We start from the raw sequence: 12,178 nt of genomic DNA, 5'->3' as shown, positions 1-12,178 counted from the left end.
CTGGACCTCAGACTGGGCCGAAGGTTTACCTTCCAACAAGACAATGACCCTAAGCGCACCGCTAAAATAACGAAGGAGTGGCTTCACAACAACTCCGTGGCTGTTCTTGAATGGCCCAGCCAGAGCCCTGACTTAAACCCAATTGAGCATCTCTGGAGAGACCTGAAAATGGCTGTCCACCAACGTTTACCATCCAACCTGACAGAACTGGAGAGGATCTGCAAGGAGGAATGGCAGAGGATACCCAAATCCAGATGTGAAAAACTTGTTGCATCTTTCCCAAAACGACTCATGGCTGTATTAGATCAAAAGGGTGCTTCTACTAAATACTGAGCAAAGGGTCTGAATACTTATGACCATGTGATATTTCAGTTTTTCTTTTTTAATAAATTTGCAAAAATTTCTACATTTCTGTTTTTTTTTCTGTCAAGATTGGGTGCTGAGGGTACATTACTGAGAAATAAAATGAACTTTTTTGATTTTTGGAAAATGGCTGCAATGAAACAAAGTGAAAAATTTAAAGGGGTCTGAATACTTTCCGTACCCACTGTATACAAAACATTTCCGGATTTAAGGGGACACTTACTCAATAAATCAAATAAACTAAAAACTTAATAAATCACCATCTTCATTTACATTTTTGTATATAAAGAGTAATATAAAACATTTAATTAAAGCCAAGATGTGACTTTTCAGAAATCCAAGAGTCCATGAAAGCATCTAGCAGGAAGTTCGAACAAGTTTTGCTGTCGGGACGCAGAACAACTTCCCTTGAGCTGTACACAACTTTGTGTCCTCTGGCTGTTCTGTAATAAAAAATGAAGCTAGTATGGTCATATACAAAGAGTTAGAATGGACACAGTGTTGTGCAGGCCTGTACATTTGTTGCCGTGTTGTAGCGGTAAGTTTAGTAGATACAGTGGGCGTCTGAATGTAGTTTGCCTGCTCGGGTTAAGATCCCTCCAGGTGTTCTTCATCGGGAGGAGTAATTCAAGGTATGTTTACAATGGTAAAGGTTTTGTAGATAGCAAAAAAAAAACCAATAGACAAAGAGTCCTCAGGATCGTAGTAGTCCAGGTTTGCTTGCTTTCTCAGTTATCTAAAACATTTATTAACTCGTTATCTAAGTAGAAATGTGTGCCAACGATGAATTTCTCCTCTGTGATAACGTCAGCCAGTGCCGATGACACATGCAAACATAAACTTACTTTAGCAGTTCATTTATACAATGTAAATTAACGTAACATGGATATTTAGTAGAATGATTCATCTTAGATGAATCAAGGGATAACATTTTTATCTAACTTAGTTGTACATTTCAAATACACAGCATAGGCTACACATTCCTGTGCAAGTAGCTATTTAGGGCTGCCATGACAATGTGGGGGGATGATTAAATAAGCAATTAAATATATATCCGCAAGTTATTATTGGATTTTAAAAACAAAATTATGTGTATCAGACATGGTAGTGGTTGCAAGAATAAGTAAGATACACATTTTATAGATATTTTGTAAGACATGTTTTTATTATTTTACGATACAAAATATTATTTACCCCTTTGTTTCTAATTGAATGCGTTTATAGTTATTTATTAAATTATTTATTTTTGCCTGCAGTCATAGCCATAGACGAGTGTTTGTCGGTCGGTCACGTGATCAGAGGGGTTTTGCACCGACGTCAGAGAAACGGAGCTGGTGCCGACCAGTCTATGAGGCTAACTAATGATCCTCATCGTCCTACTGCATTCAAACTCCCTTTCTTACGTGTTTGAAAGACGTCTTTCCAGCGGCATTTACTGACTTAAGTTCCCACTCGCCAGCGTCCTATAACAGAGACGATGTAGGAATGTAAACTGTGTTGGAAATGCTCAGGGGACCGTATAGCGTATGTTAACGTCACCCAGCTCGCATAAAGACAGTAAGTGATACGGCTCACGTAAATGCAACGAGCATGTCTCCGCGCTAAAGAAAACAACTGGTGGTGTTCTGTTGCGTTCAAGTTTTCAGGTAAGTTGGCTGAAAATAGTAACAACAACAGCAATGTTTTGTAACCCGTAATGACGCGTGTGGTAGTCTGCAGTGAGTGTATGGTGGCCTTATTGTACCCATTTAATCTGTTTAGCGCTATCACTACTATGTTCCCCAAGGGACGCATTTTGCGGGGCAAATGTTCTGTGTAAGTATACTATAACGCTGGCTTCTTATTTCTTGTATTTGGCGAAGAAGTTCATAATATAGCCTGTGCTGCTGCCAGTTTGTCGTTAATCAGTATTGTTGATGCTGTCTTTCCTGTCTGTGTCAACATCTGCTCACACATTTTGAACAGGAACTAGTTGAAAATGTCTAAAGATGTTAAGACTCTAGTTAGCATGTTTTTGCTGACAGTATCACAGTGACTAGACTAATTCATGTTTATACTTGTGTGTCTTGTACTGTCATGATAATAGAATTTGTTTCCTCATCGTTAGTGACATTGTTTTTCTTCAAATAACTTGGATACACTGATAACTTAATAGGAGGAGTTTAATTTAACTAACGTTACACTGCAGAGAGAAATAGGGCAAACTGAGAATCCAGGTTGTGTTTGTTGCTTACATGTGCAAATCAGGCACACTGGCTTGCTATGAAGATCTTTGGTTGTTGTGCACAGAGCTCCATTGTTCTGGTTTCTGTGTGTAGTGTGCAGTCCATTCAAGAGGCTGAGTGCCTCATCAGCACGCCATAGCTTTAATGCATGGGGTTCCCCAAAGAAGGCAAGTGCACTATGGGACACTCGTTGCATTATTGCAGTGGTCCTAGCATGACAGAGGACCCATTTGCTGACCTCTCATCAATTTCATGCTGTGAAGGGACCACGATATACCAATCTCTAAAGTCAATATCGGAAGGCCTCCATCAATACACATCTGCATTTTCTCATGAAGTATAAGTGCATGATGGAAACATTTATGAGTGGGTAGTACTTAGTAAGGGTGTGTACTGCACTGTGATTGCTGTGGATATCAGCAGGATAAGGAAGGGCTGTGATTAGGCTTGCTGGCTTTGGAGTGTGTAGGTGCTAACATTCATTTATGTGCAGAGAAAATGTAGATGTTTCTCCTCCTACCCCGAAACTAAAATGTCATATCCACTCATATTTCCCATCTTAACACAGAAGGTATTATTCCCTTTAGTCACACATTAAGTCCCGGCCTGATAGTGAATACATTTATTTTTAACCTGGGTCAGTTGAGCTGAATGCAGTTCAAGGTTTAATATATTGCACCACCATGTTTGAGGTGTATATTGTCTAAGAAGGAAGTTGCCAGAGCAGTTTTGGCTGTTGCACTGGGACTGTGATGAAGTAACCATATGAGTTAATGACTGCAGTTAAGTTTGAAATTGGTTAACATGAAAGCTTACAGCCTTATCACTTTAATAGTTAATGTGGCCTTTTTTTAAATGGACAACCTTTATTTTTGTATCATGCATGCATCACCAGTCACTTCCCAATTAGTATTACACAAGAGTAACAGTAACTCTTTGTTTGCTATTATTTGTCATAGGCTACTTACTTGGCAACTTGTGTCATAATCTTTCCTTGTTAAGAGATTAAATGAATGTAAGAACTGACTGAGACACGATATTAGTAAGTCTTGCTATGGTTTGTTAGAAACAAGGGTAAGACGTTGAATTTGGTGCACTGTGGTAGCACTAAAATGGCATCCCTGATAGTAGCGTCATTTGAATAGTGAAGTTGATCTTGCTTTGTTTCTGATTATCTTTGTGTCTCATATGCAAATGATTAGGGGTTAACTGTCAGCTGTTAAATGTAATCAGTTATCGTTGTAGCAGCTTAACGGTCAGTAAAAGGAGCCAACTTGTGACCTGGTTACTATTGTGAATGTGTGATGCTGTCGCCATCCACAGCAGCTTCTGGTGCACGTTTTAATCGAGGCATGTGATCCATGGCTGCTTCAGAAGAGCAGGTTGAAAACGTTTCTGCTGACTGTCAAGCATTTCGTCACTAAAGGATGTTGTAAAAGTTAAAAAGTGCGTGTGTGTGTGTTTGTGTGCTAGGTGTGGCGGCAAGCCCATGGAGAAGCCGTCATCTTCAGACAGAGCAGCGCTGGAGGAGAGAAAAGGCCTGGTTGAGGTGAGCAGCTTACTCATTAACTGGGTCCGAACTATATGTATTAAATGGTTAATTTAATATATGAAAGAAACATTTTTCAATGAAAGGAAATGCATGTTTCCAAACTCACTTTGGGGACTCCTTCTTTGTCTGGGGATATGTGTTTTTGCAATTGTTAGCAATTGTGGTCGCACATTTGTTATAAAGAGCTGAAAACAGACCTTTTTTTCACAGCAGACATTTTGACTTTGTCATAGTCGAAAAAAGCACAGGTGGAACCAGTTACATTAACGATGGCTCCGTTCCATCCAAGTGCCCCAGTAAGCCTTTCCAGTGAACCAGCATGAAAAATAGCAGGTACTGCTATTCTCTATGAAATGCAGTTGTTATCAAATGTTATTGATTACACCGGTGCTCTTCCTACTATGTTGTTGAGCTTCCTGACTCATTATATCTGTTAAAGAGGAACTCTGGCAACTTGACACATCATCATCTGTTTGCAGGTCTTGGGTGGACAACAGCATATGTAGGAAAAAAACTGTACAGAGCTTTTTGTGACCCCAGAAGGATAACTTTGCTGGATATCTGATAATTTGTGTGTTAATTTTGTGATGTCAATTGTCATGACGGTTGGGGCTCAAGTTTGAAAGTGAAAAAAGTCTAGGGGCATTGAGTTAGAAACAGTGTTATAGGACTGCGATGCTAAATCGGATTATAGATTATAGATTATAAGATTATAGTAAGGGTAGGACTGTCCCATTTCCCTTCCTGTTTTCAAATGCCTTGGAGAATGCAAATTGACTCATTCACTGTGTGTGTGTGTGTGTGTGTGTGTGTGTGTGTGTGTATGTACTTCAGGATGGTGGGGCGCTGAGAGGTGCTGAGGGTGGAGAGGTGGATCCTCAGACGCTGAGGAAGAGCAGCTCCTCTCGCTCCTCCCGCAAGAGCTTCCGTTTAGACTACCGGCTGGAGGTAGTCCTGTCCCCTAAAACCTCCTCCTACCTTTAACACACACACGTTTGCACCACCTCCTTCCACCGTCACCTCAGCTCAAACCTCCATAAACTCTTAACACTCTTAGAAATGTCTAAAATGTAATATTTTGATTGCAGGAGGATGTGACGAAGTCCTGTCAGGACAAACATGGCCGCTGGACCAACCCCTGGCCCACGTGGCGGTTTCCTTCCTACACCACCATGCTCAGGTTCCTTTTGTTGGATAAAAATCACAGCAATGTACCTACTAGTAAAGAGGTAGGTAATTATTAGACTAAAATTTTATAGTTTGTTATTAACTACAGTTTTGGCTTTGTTCCATAATACCACCAAAAAGTCTGTGTATGTACTATGTATTGTTTGTCTCAACATTTTAGCATCATGACCAACATCATGCCAGAAAAGAACAAACAGCAGAATTTTCCCCACCATCAAAAGAGCTGGGGCGCAGCGCCTAAGGGTGTTTTCACAGCACCTAAGCCAAATAAACAGCATTTTATTTAATATATTTATTTAATGCAATTGTTAAGATAGTCCATTTAATTACTTTGGTTGTGTGGTTTTATTTCATTTATGATTTATTTATTTAATTATCAGTCATGTAAAATTGTCTTAAATCATATCTTTTGTCGCAATCATTTCTGGGACAATATATCGTCCAACAAAAGTAGTTATTGTGAGAGACTTAAGTGTATATTGTGGATGATATAGAGCACAACTTCACCTTAAACTTAAACACTTTTAAAAAGCTGTAACACAATAAATGTTGTTATTGCAGAGAACAGAAAGTGTTGATTTTCACACTTAAATTCACTGGTTAAATTGATACTGACTACTGTGTAAAAGTCAGATATCCAATGTGTTCAAGCCAGTATATGGTTTTACGTGTATTATCCTTTATAGTTATCAGAATAAGGGTTCATATACAGAATTTCCCACCTGTGTTAGTAGGAACATTGCCACGACTCTCACAACCCACAGAGTATTTATAGCTCCCAATGGAAACCTTACTGAGCTCAGTAGATTAGCAGGCATCAAAGGCTGCTTTCACACAGTAATCAAAAAATGTTTAACCCCTTAACTGCACAGCAGGGTGCCATTTGTGTAAAAAAAACAGAGGGGAGGATTTTTTTTTTTCACTCTTCATGCAGCTCCGACAGAGCCAAAGTAGTGCATTTTAAAATAATATTAACCCTAACAAAACTACGGATCGAGATAGTGAATTGGATTTCATCATTCTGAGGGGGGGGACAAAAATTATTCATAAATCCTGCAAGCAGCAACGAAAACAGGTTAACTCCTGTGTTTAGGGGAGCAAACAGTGCCGCAGTGTATCATTTGCAGAGTAGAAAGCTGTGACTCAGTTATTAGGGTTAGATTCATTTTATGATCAGACGAAGTTGTGAGACAAACATTCTATTCCTCATGATCAGTGTGCGGTTGTTTTTTCTCCTTTTCTCTCTCCCTTTCTCCTACTGTATTCACCACTCTTCCTCTCTCTGTGCGACTCGTGCTCATCATCATCTTATCCCCCTACCCTTGCTCTATTTCTCACCATCTCTGTTCCCATAGGCTCTGGATAGGGAACTCCCAGTGATGGAACCGTACTTCGTCCAGAACCCAGACCTCTCTGACTCTGGTCCAGGTCTGAGAGTCACCTGGCTGGGTCACGCCACGGTTCTGGTAGAAATGGACGGGCTGAATATTCTGACGGACCCAATTTTCAGCCAGAGGGCCTCACCATTCCAGTTCATGGGGCCCAAAAGGTACCGAGGCCCCCCCTGCACTGTGGAACAGGTTTAGTGCTTTTTGTTTTTAATTTTCTAAAGCAAAGATCTCCATCACAGTATTTGATCCGTGCCTTGTTTCTTTGGCTGCTTCCTTGCTACCTGGTTACATTTTTTTATATCCTCCTGCCAACAGCTTCCCAGGATCGATGCTGTCGTCATCAGTCATTCTCATTATGACCATCTGGATTCTGGATCTGTGGCCAGCCTTAATGCACGCTTTGGAGGGGAGCTACGCTGGTAAGTGTGGTGGATGTGTTGTCAACAGTAATGATTTGACACCCACAGTCTTAATATTATTTATTAAGTGTAGTCAGTTTACACTCTTACAAAGTCATAGTCACATTTTTTTTATGTTGAGTAAGTCCAAGTGTGTTTCACAGGTTCGTGCCCCTGGGTTTGATGGACTGGCTGGCGAAAATGGGCTGTGAGAACGTGATGGAGCTGGACTGGTGGGAGGAGAACTGTGTCCCGGGTCATGATGACGTCACATTTGTCTGCACACCCTCTCAGCACTGGAGCAAACGCACTGCGCTGGACGATAACAGGGTAAGAATTCATTACAATTATTAGAGTTTACCTGTATGTGTAATATATGTATTAATTCATACCTCCTTAAGTGTTATTTGTTCTAAATAAATTCCTCAACAGTTTTGCAAAAATACATACTTAGAAATGTGTAAAGTCCAATAGCTGGTGCTCGAGGATTTTTTTTCAGTAATCAAGTAGAAAAGGGCAGTTTTAAAATGTTTTTATTAAGTTCAAAGCATATTCAGTACATAACCAGAACTCTTTTCCTCTCAGTCTTTATGGGGAAGCTGGTCTGTTTTGGGTCCGGACCATCGATTTTTCTTCGCTGGTGACACTGGCTACTGCACTTCCTTCCAGGAAATCGGACGACGCTTTGGACCGTTTGACCTCGCAGCAATCCCCATTGGAGCTTACCTGCCCAGGTCCTGTACATATTATTATTATTATTATTATTATTATTATTATTATTTAGTGTTTATTTTGAATATGTGTAAAAAAGAGACAAAATACAATCAAATTAACAAATCAAAACGATTAAACAATACAATAATAAATGAATTTATAATATTTACAGCCAAAGAAATTTTTTAAACTCTTGTCAGTTTCTTAACATATTTCAAAAGGAGTGGGAAGAAAGTACACCTGTACAATCTAATGCAACTGTTTTTAAGATGCCTCTCTGCCCATTTTTAGTCAAGACTGTCAGGTGTAATTTCAATTATGTTCTAATATTGAGGTCATAGTTAGGGACTGCACTGTATTGAGGCATTTAATATTCTGCCCCCCTCATGTTGTAGTAACACCTCAATATAATGTAGTCCAGTGCAACACCACCTTTAACTATGAGCTCATTAATAAACATAATTGAAGTTAAAATTTCAGACAATGTCAACAAACACTGAACATTATTAACTTTGTAGAATTTATGGCAGATGGATTGCATTAGATTGTACCAGAAGCCTTACAGAGGGGCCACTGTCCTTCCTTCTGTGACACATCAAATTTAAATACTGGGCAACTGTAATTTTTTTTATTGTTACTGTATGTAATAATATGAATTGGCATTGAAAGTTTTAAAAGACCATGCACAGCCACTGTTGCAGAGAAACCCATGGAAGACTATATTGAAATCTTCTTTGGTTTTGCAGGGATGTGATGCGGGGGCAGCATGTAGATCCAGAAGAGGCTGTCCAGATTCACCAAGACCTTCAGGCCAAACACTCTGTGGCCATTCACTGGGGAACCTTTGCTCTCGCCTATGAGGTAGGGAGTACATACATATTACTTAGACATCTGACTAATTGATTATTTGTGTGTGGTTTAAAGGAATTGGTTTGGGCTGTACGCTTATTGGCTTTCTTTCCAAGTTAAATTAGAAGATTAATACTCATAGCTGTCCATTCAATATGTAGCTGGAGCAAGCAGAAGATTAGCTTAGCTAGGAAACAGCCGCTTTGTCAGACGGAAACTAAAGTTCACTAATTGTAAAATATAAGTGTGTTAAACGGTTTTGCGGGTGTTATGTGCTAGACTATTGCCGCGTTGGCAGACTGCTTGGAACTGGGTTGAAAAATCCGACTTCTGACCTCCAAGTATTCCAGGTGCATGACGCCGAAAGTGAACAAAAAACATAGCTGACCATGACAAACGGTTTGTCAAGTGTACACAAAGTTGCACCCTCAGCACTGCCCTTGATGTTAGGATGGCCGTTTTATTGAAAACAAGTTACATAAATAGCCTATACGTTACTAGTTGACTGTGTACCCGTCTAGCTACATCAGTTAGTAAATCTCAGTCAGCTAATGTTTTAGGCTATATTTTCTAATGTTTTCAAATGTTTTGGCATTTCTTACATTTCACTGAATAACGTTTGTGCAGAGAAGATGACTTAGATTCTTTAGTCACCTGCTTGCTTCAGCTACACTTCAAGGTCTGGTGATAGATCAACATATCATTTTACAAGAAAACTTGCCTTCCACCCAATTATTGGCACATTTCACTGTGTATTGATAACGGACAGATATGAGAGTGGTACCAATCATCTCATCTAACTCTTGGCAAGAAAGTTAATTTCCTAAAATGTTAAACTTTTGCTTTAACACACAATGCAATTAAAGTGCAGTCAGTTTCCAGTTTATTAGCTAAATCAAATGTAGTCTAATTCAACAGTCCTACCTTCATAAAGGTTATAATGGGTGAAAATTTTTAAGAGGCGTTGATTCAACTTTCAGATCATTTTGGAGGGTGCAATTTGGGGTTCTGTGGAACTGTATTGCATTATTCTGACAGGTGTTTCTATTATTTTTTCCACCCCATTTCTATTAATGAAGGCAGGCTAATAGAAACACCTCTTTATAAAGCACCACAAACTACAACCTCCAAAAATGATCAGAAAGTTCTCTCTGAAACAGTTTCATCTAAAGCTCAACATTAACACCTTAATGAAGGCAAGGTTTATTGCAAGGTATTAGACTGCATTATTGTTAACTAGGTGTACCTAATAAACTGGCAACTGTTGTGTGTATGTTAGGGTGCTGCTAGGAGGATTCAAATGTTTTTAAACACATTTTGCATTGTATAAAATATAGTTGAAGCGTTAATAGTCATGGTCATTACAGTAGCCCACAGTGATGCTCTGTGTGTTACTGCTTTCAGAGACAGGCAAAGTGTGTGTGTGTGTGTGAGGTTAAAAAGTGCTGACACTATTATGTTCTGATAACACAATGTAACAAAAGGTGTCATTGTTTTTTAAGCTGCATGATTATTTCAGCAGCTAACAGTTTAATGCAACCTCTCTCTCACTGCCACAGTTAGAAAATTAGGGACGAGCTGACAAAAACCTGTCAAACACTCAAACTTGCAGCACTGTGCTAAAATGAACCTGTCTGAAGTATTGTGACACTCAAGAATAGTCTTTAATACTCACTTTTTCTGTGGTCCCTCCTTGAATCAGTACTACTTGGACCCGCCGGTTCGTCTCAGAGAGGCCCTGGAACAGAAAGGGCTGAAGCCAGAATCCTTCTTCACTTTGCATCACGGGGAGTCTCGCCTTATAGTGTCACAGAAAGGAGACGTCTTCTTCTGATGCTCTCTGGAGCGTTTTGTTGTGTCTGTAATAAAGTGCAGCACATTTTGTTGATCATATATAAATGGACTTCAGTGATTTAATTTGAAATGCATATACGTATGCAGCTTATCCCAACTGAAAACAGGAAATTCAGATGTTCATCAACTCTGTTTACATACTGAATGTTTGGCCTGCCATCATCATGGTGGGCAGTACTGCCTACACGAGCTGTGAAGGCTCCAAGGAAAAAAAAAACTGAAATCTGATTCATTAGATTTACTCAAATGTGTGTGTGTAATTCTTTCAGGCAAAGATCAGCTATTCATAAGATTTAAACTCAGATGCTAAATGTTGACATCAGCACATACTGCTGTACAGCCAGTGTTGTTACAGTGTGGTTAGTATGCAGTTCAAGTAACGAATAATTCCAATTAATATGGTTTTTATCTGTGTAATGCTGAGGGATAAAAAAACAAAAACTGGTGATGGTCCCATGTTACTTTAATACCAGTACTCTTGAATGGAGAGAATGGAGATCAAGTTTGTAGGAAACAATGTGGGGTTGAACCACAAACCTTCAGTATGAGGCTGGACTGGAGACTGCACAGTGTGATGTAGCTTTCTGCTGTGAGCTGCAATATAGAAGAGAAAACTAATTAGAACGTTATTTAGAGTAGTGATTTTCGATGATTGGTGCTAGGTAATGCCACATTACAAAGGCTTTTTTTTTCTGAATGTGCTCTGGCCATCCCAAAACAACATAAGATGCAGAAGTGTCTTTTTGTACTTTGTATCTTTGTTGTCTGTGATATAAAGTCCTTACCGTTGTATGCTAATAGAAACTGCAGAAGTTGAGCTGGGTTCAGCTTCATGCACTGCAAATATTGTGCACTGTTCCTGCTTCAGACATTTGTTTGAAGCCCCCCCGCTTATCAGCGTTATCAGTCACATTTTCACTTGTTGAACAGATGTATTTGCCTTAGAGAGAAAAAGTAGAATAATCTTACTGATCAACTGTTCAAGTGATTTTATTTTTCAATGCTGTATCTTTAAAGCCAGAATGTACGAACAGTTGACGAGCACAATGTTGAGTTAATTTAGTAGCCTGGTTATAACTACAAGGCCAGCCAAACAGTGCTAACTGGTTTACATTTGACCCATGTTACTGAATTAACTATTAAATATACATTGCATTTGAAATGTGTTTGTTTCTTGTTGTCAACAGTAATTTGGAGTAAGACTTCCAAACCCAAGACAATCTTACAGTTGTTTGTTTTTATGAACCTAGATGTATGGGGGGGAAAGTTTAGGCAGTCACATAACATTACTTTAAAATCCATTTAGTATAGTTTTGTTTACTATTTAGTATACTATTTGACTATTCTGACAGTATTTGACTCCATTTTGTCCTGAGGCAGTAAAGCCTACACATCCAATCCTAGCAAGTAGTGCAAATACTGCAGGTTATTAGGGTTCATGCCGCGTTCCAGCTCACGGGTCAAATTCCCGTGAGCTGGAATGAGCTAGAAACATGAAACTTGCCGGAATAACTGGAAATGGTGTGCATCAGCTTCCATAGAAAAATGAACCCAATCGGCCACATGGTGGCGCTATAATTAAGGCTTAAAAATGCAAACTTTGAAAGGCCACGCTCCTTACACCGTACGTCCGATTGACTTGAA

The 12,178-nt window shown here is 39.4% G+C and overlaps 1 protein-coding gene across 3 annotated transcripts; it reads left to right on the top strand.

Moving 5' to 3' along the window:
* Positions 1–770: 770 nt before the first annotated feature.
* Positions 771–11,696, top strand: napepld (N-acyl phosphatidylethanolamine phospholipase D). Of its 3 annotated transcripts, none has more exons than XM_046072397.1 (10): positions 771–995; positions 4,062–4,137; positions 4,975–5,088; positions 5,229–5,369; positions 6,684–6,908; positions 7,035–7,138; positions 7,282–7,447; positions 7,703–7,851; positions 8,578–8,692; positions 10,383–11,696. In XM_046072397.1, the coding sequence occupies exons 1-10, from the start codon at positions 853–855 to the stop codon at positions 10,512–10,514; spliced, it is 1,365 nt and encodes a 454-aa protein (XP_045928353.1). In that variant the 5' UTR covers positions 771–852; the 3' UTR covers positions 10,515–11,696. The 3 variants fall into 3 exon arrangements, with proteins under 3 accessions (XP_045928353.1, XP_045928355.1, XP_045928354.1); XM_046072399.1 differs by lacking the exon at positions 771–995 and adding an exon at positions 1,678–2,009; XM_046072398.1 differs by lacking the exon at positions 771–995 and adding an exon at positions 2,041–2,178.
* The last annotated feature ends 482 nt before the right edge of the window (positions 11,697–12,178 follow it).

This window comes from Micropterus dolomieu, linkage group LG16 (genome assembly GCF_021292245.1).
Source record: "Micropterus dolomieu isolate WLL.071019.BEF.003 ecotype Adirondacks linkage group LG16, ASM2129224v1, whole genome shotgun sequence".
NCBI classification, from domain to species: Eukaryota; Metazoa; Chordata; class Actinopteri; order Centrarchiformes; family Centrarchidae; genus Micropterus; species Micropterus dolomieu.
This window is presented reverse-complemented; position numbering and strand designations above follow the sequence as displayed.

Coding starts and splice junctions, on each gene's coding strand:
- napepld (XM_046072397.1), top strand. CDS start 853: ATGGACACAGTGTTGTGCAGGCCTGTACATTTGTTGCCGTGTTGTAGC. Junction 7,448..7,702: donor CTGCGCTGGACGATAACAGG/GTAAGAATTCAT, acceptor TTTTCCTCTCAG/TCTTTATGGGGAAGCTGGTC. Junction 7,852..8,577: donor ATTGGAGCTTACCTGCCCAG/GTCCTGTACATA, acceptor TTGGTTTTGCAG/GGATGTGATGCGGGGGCAGC.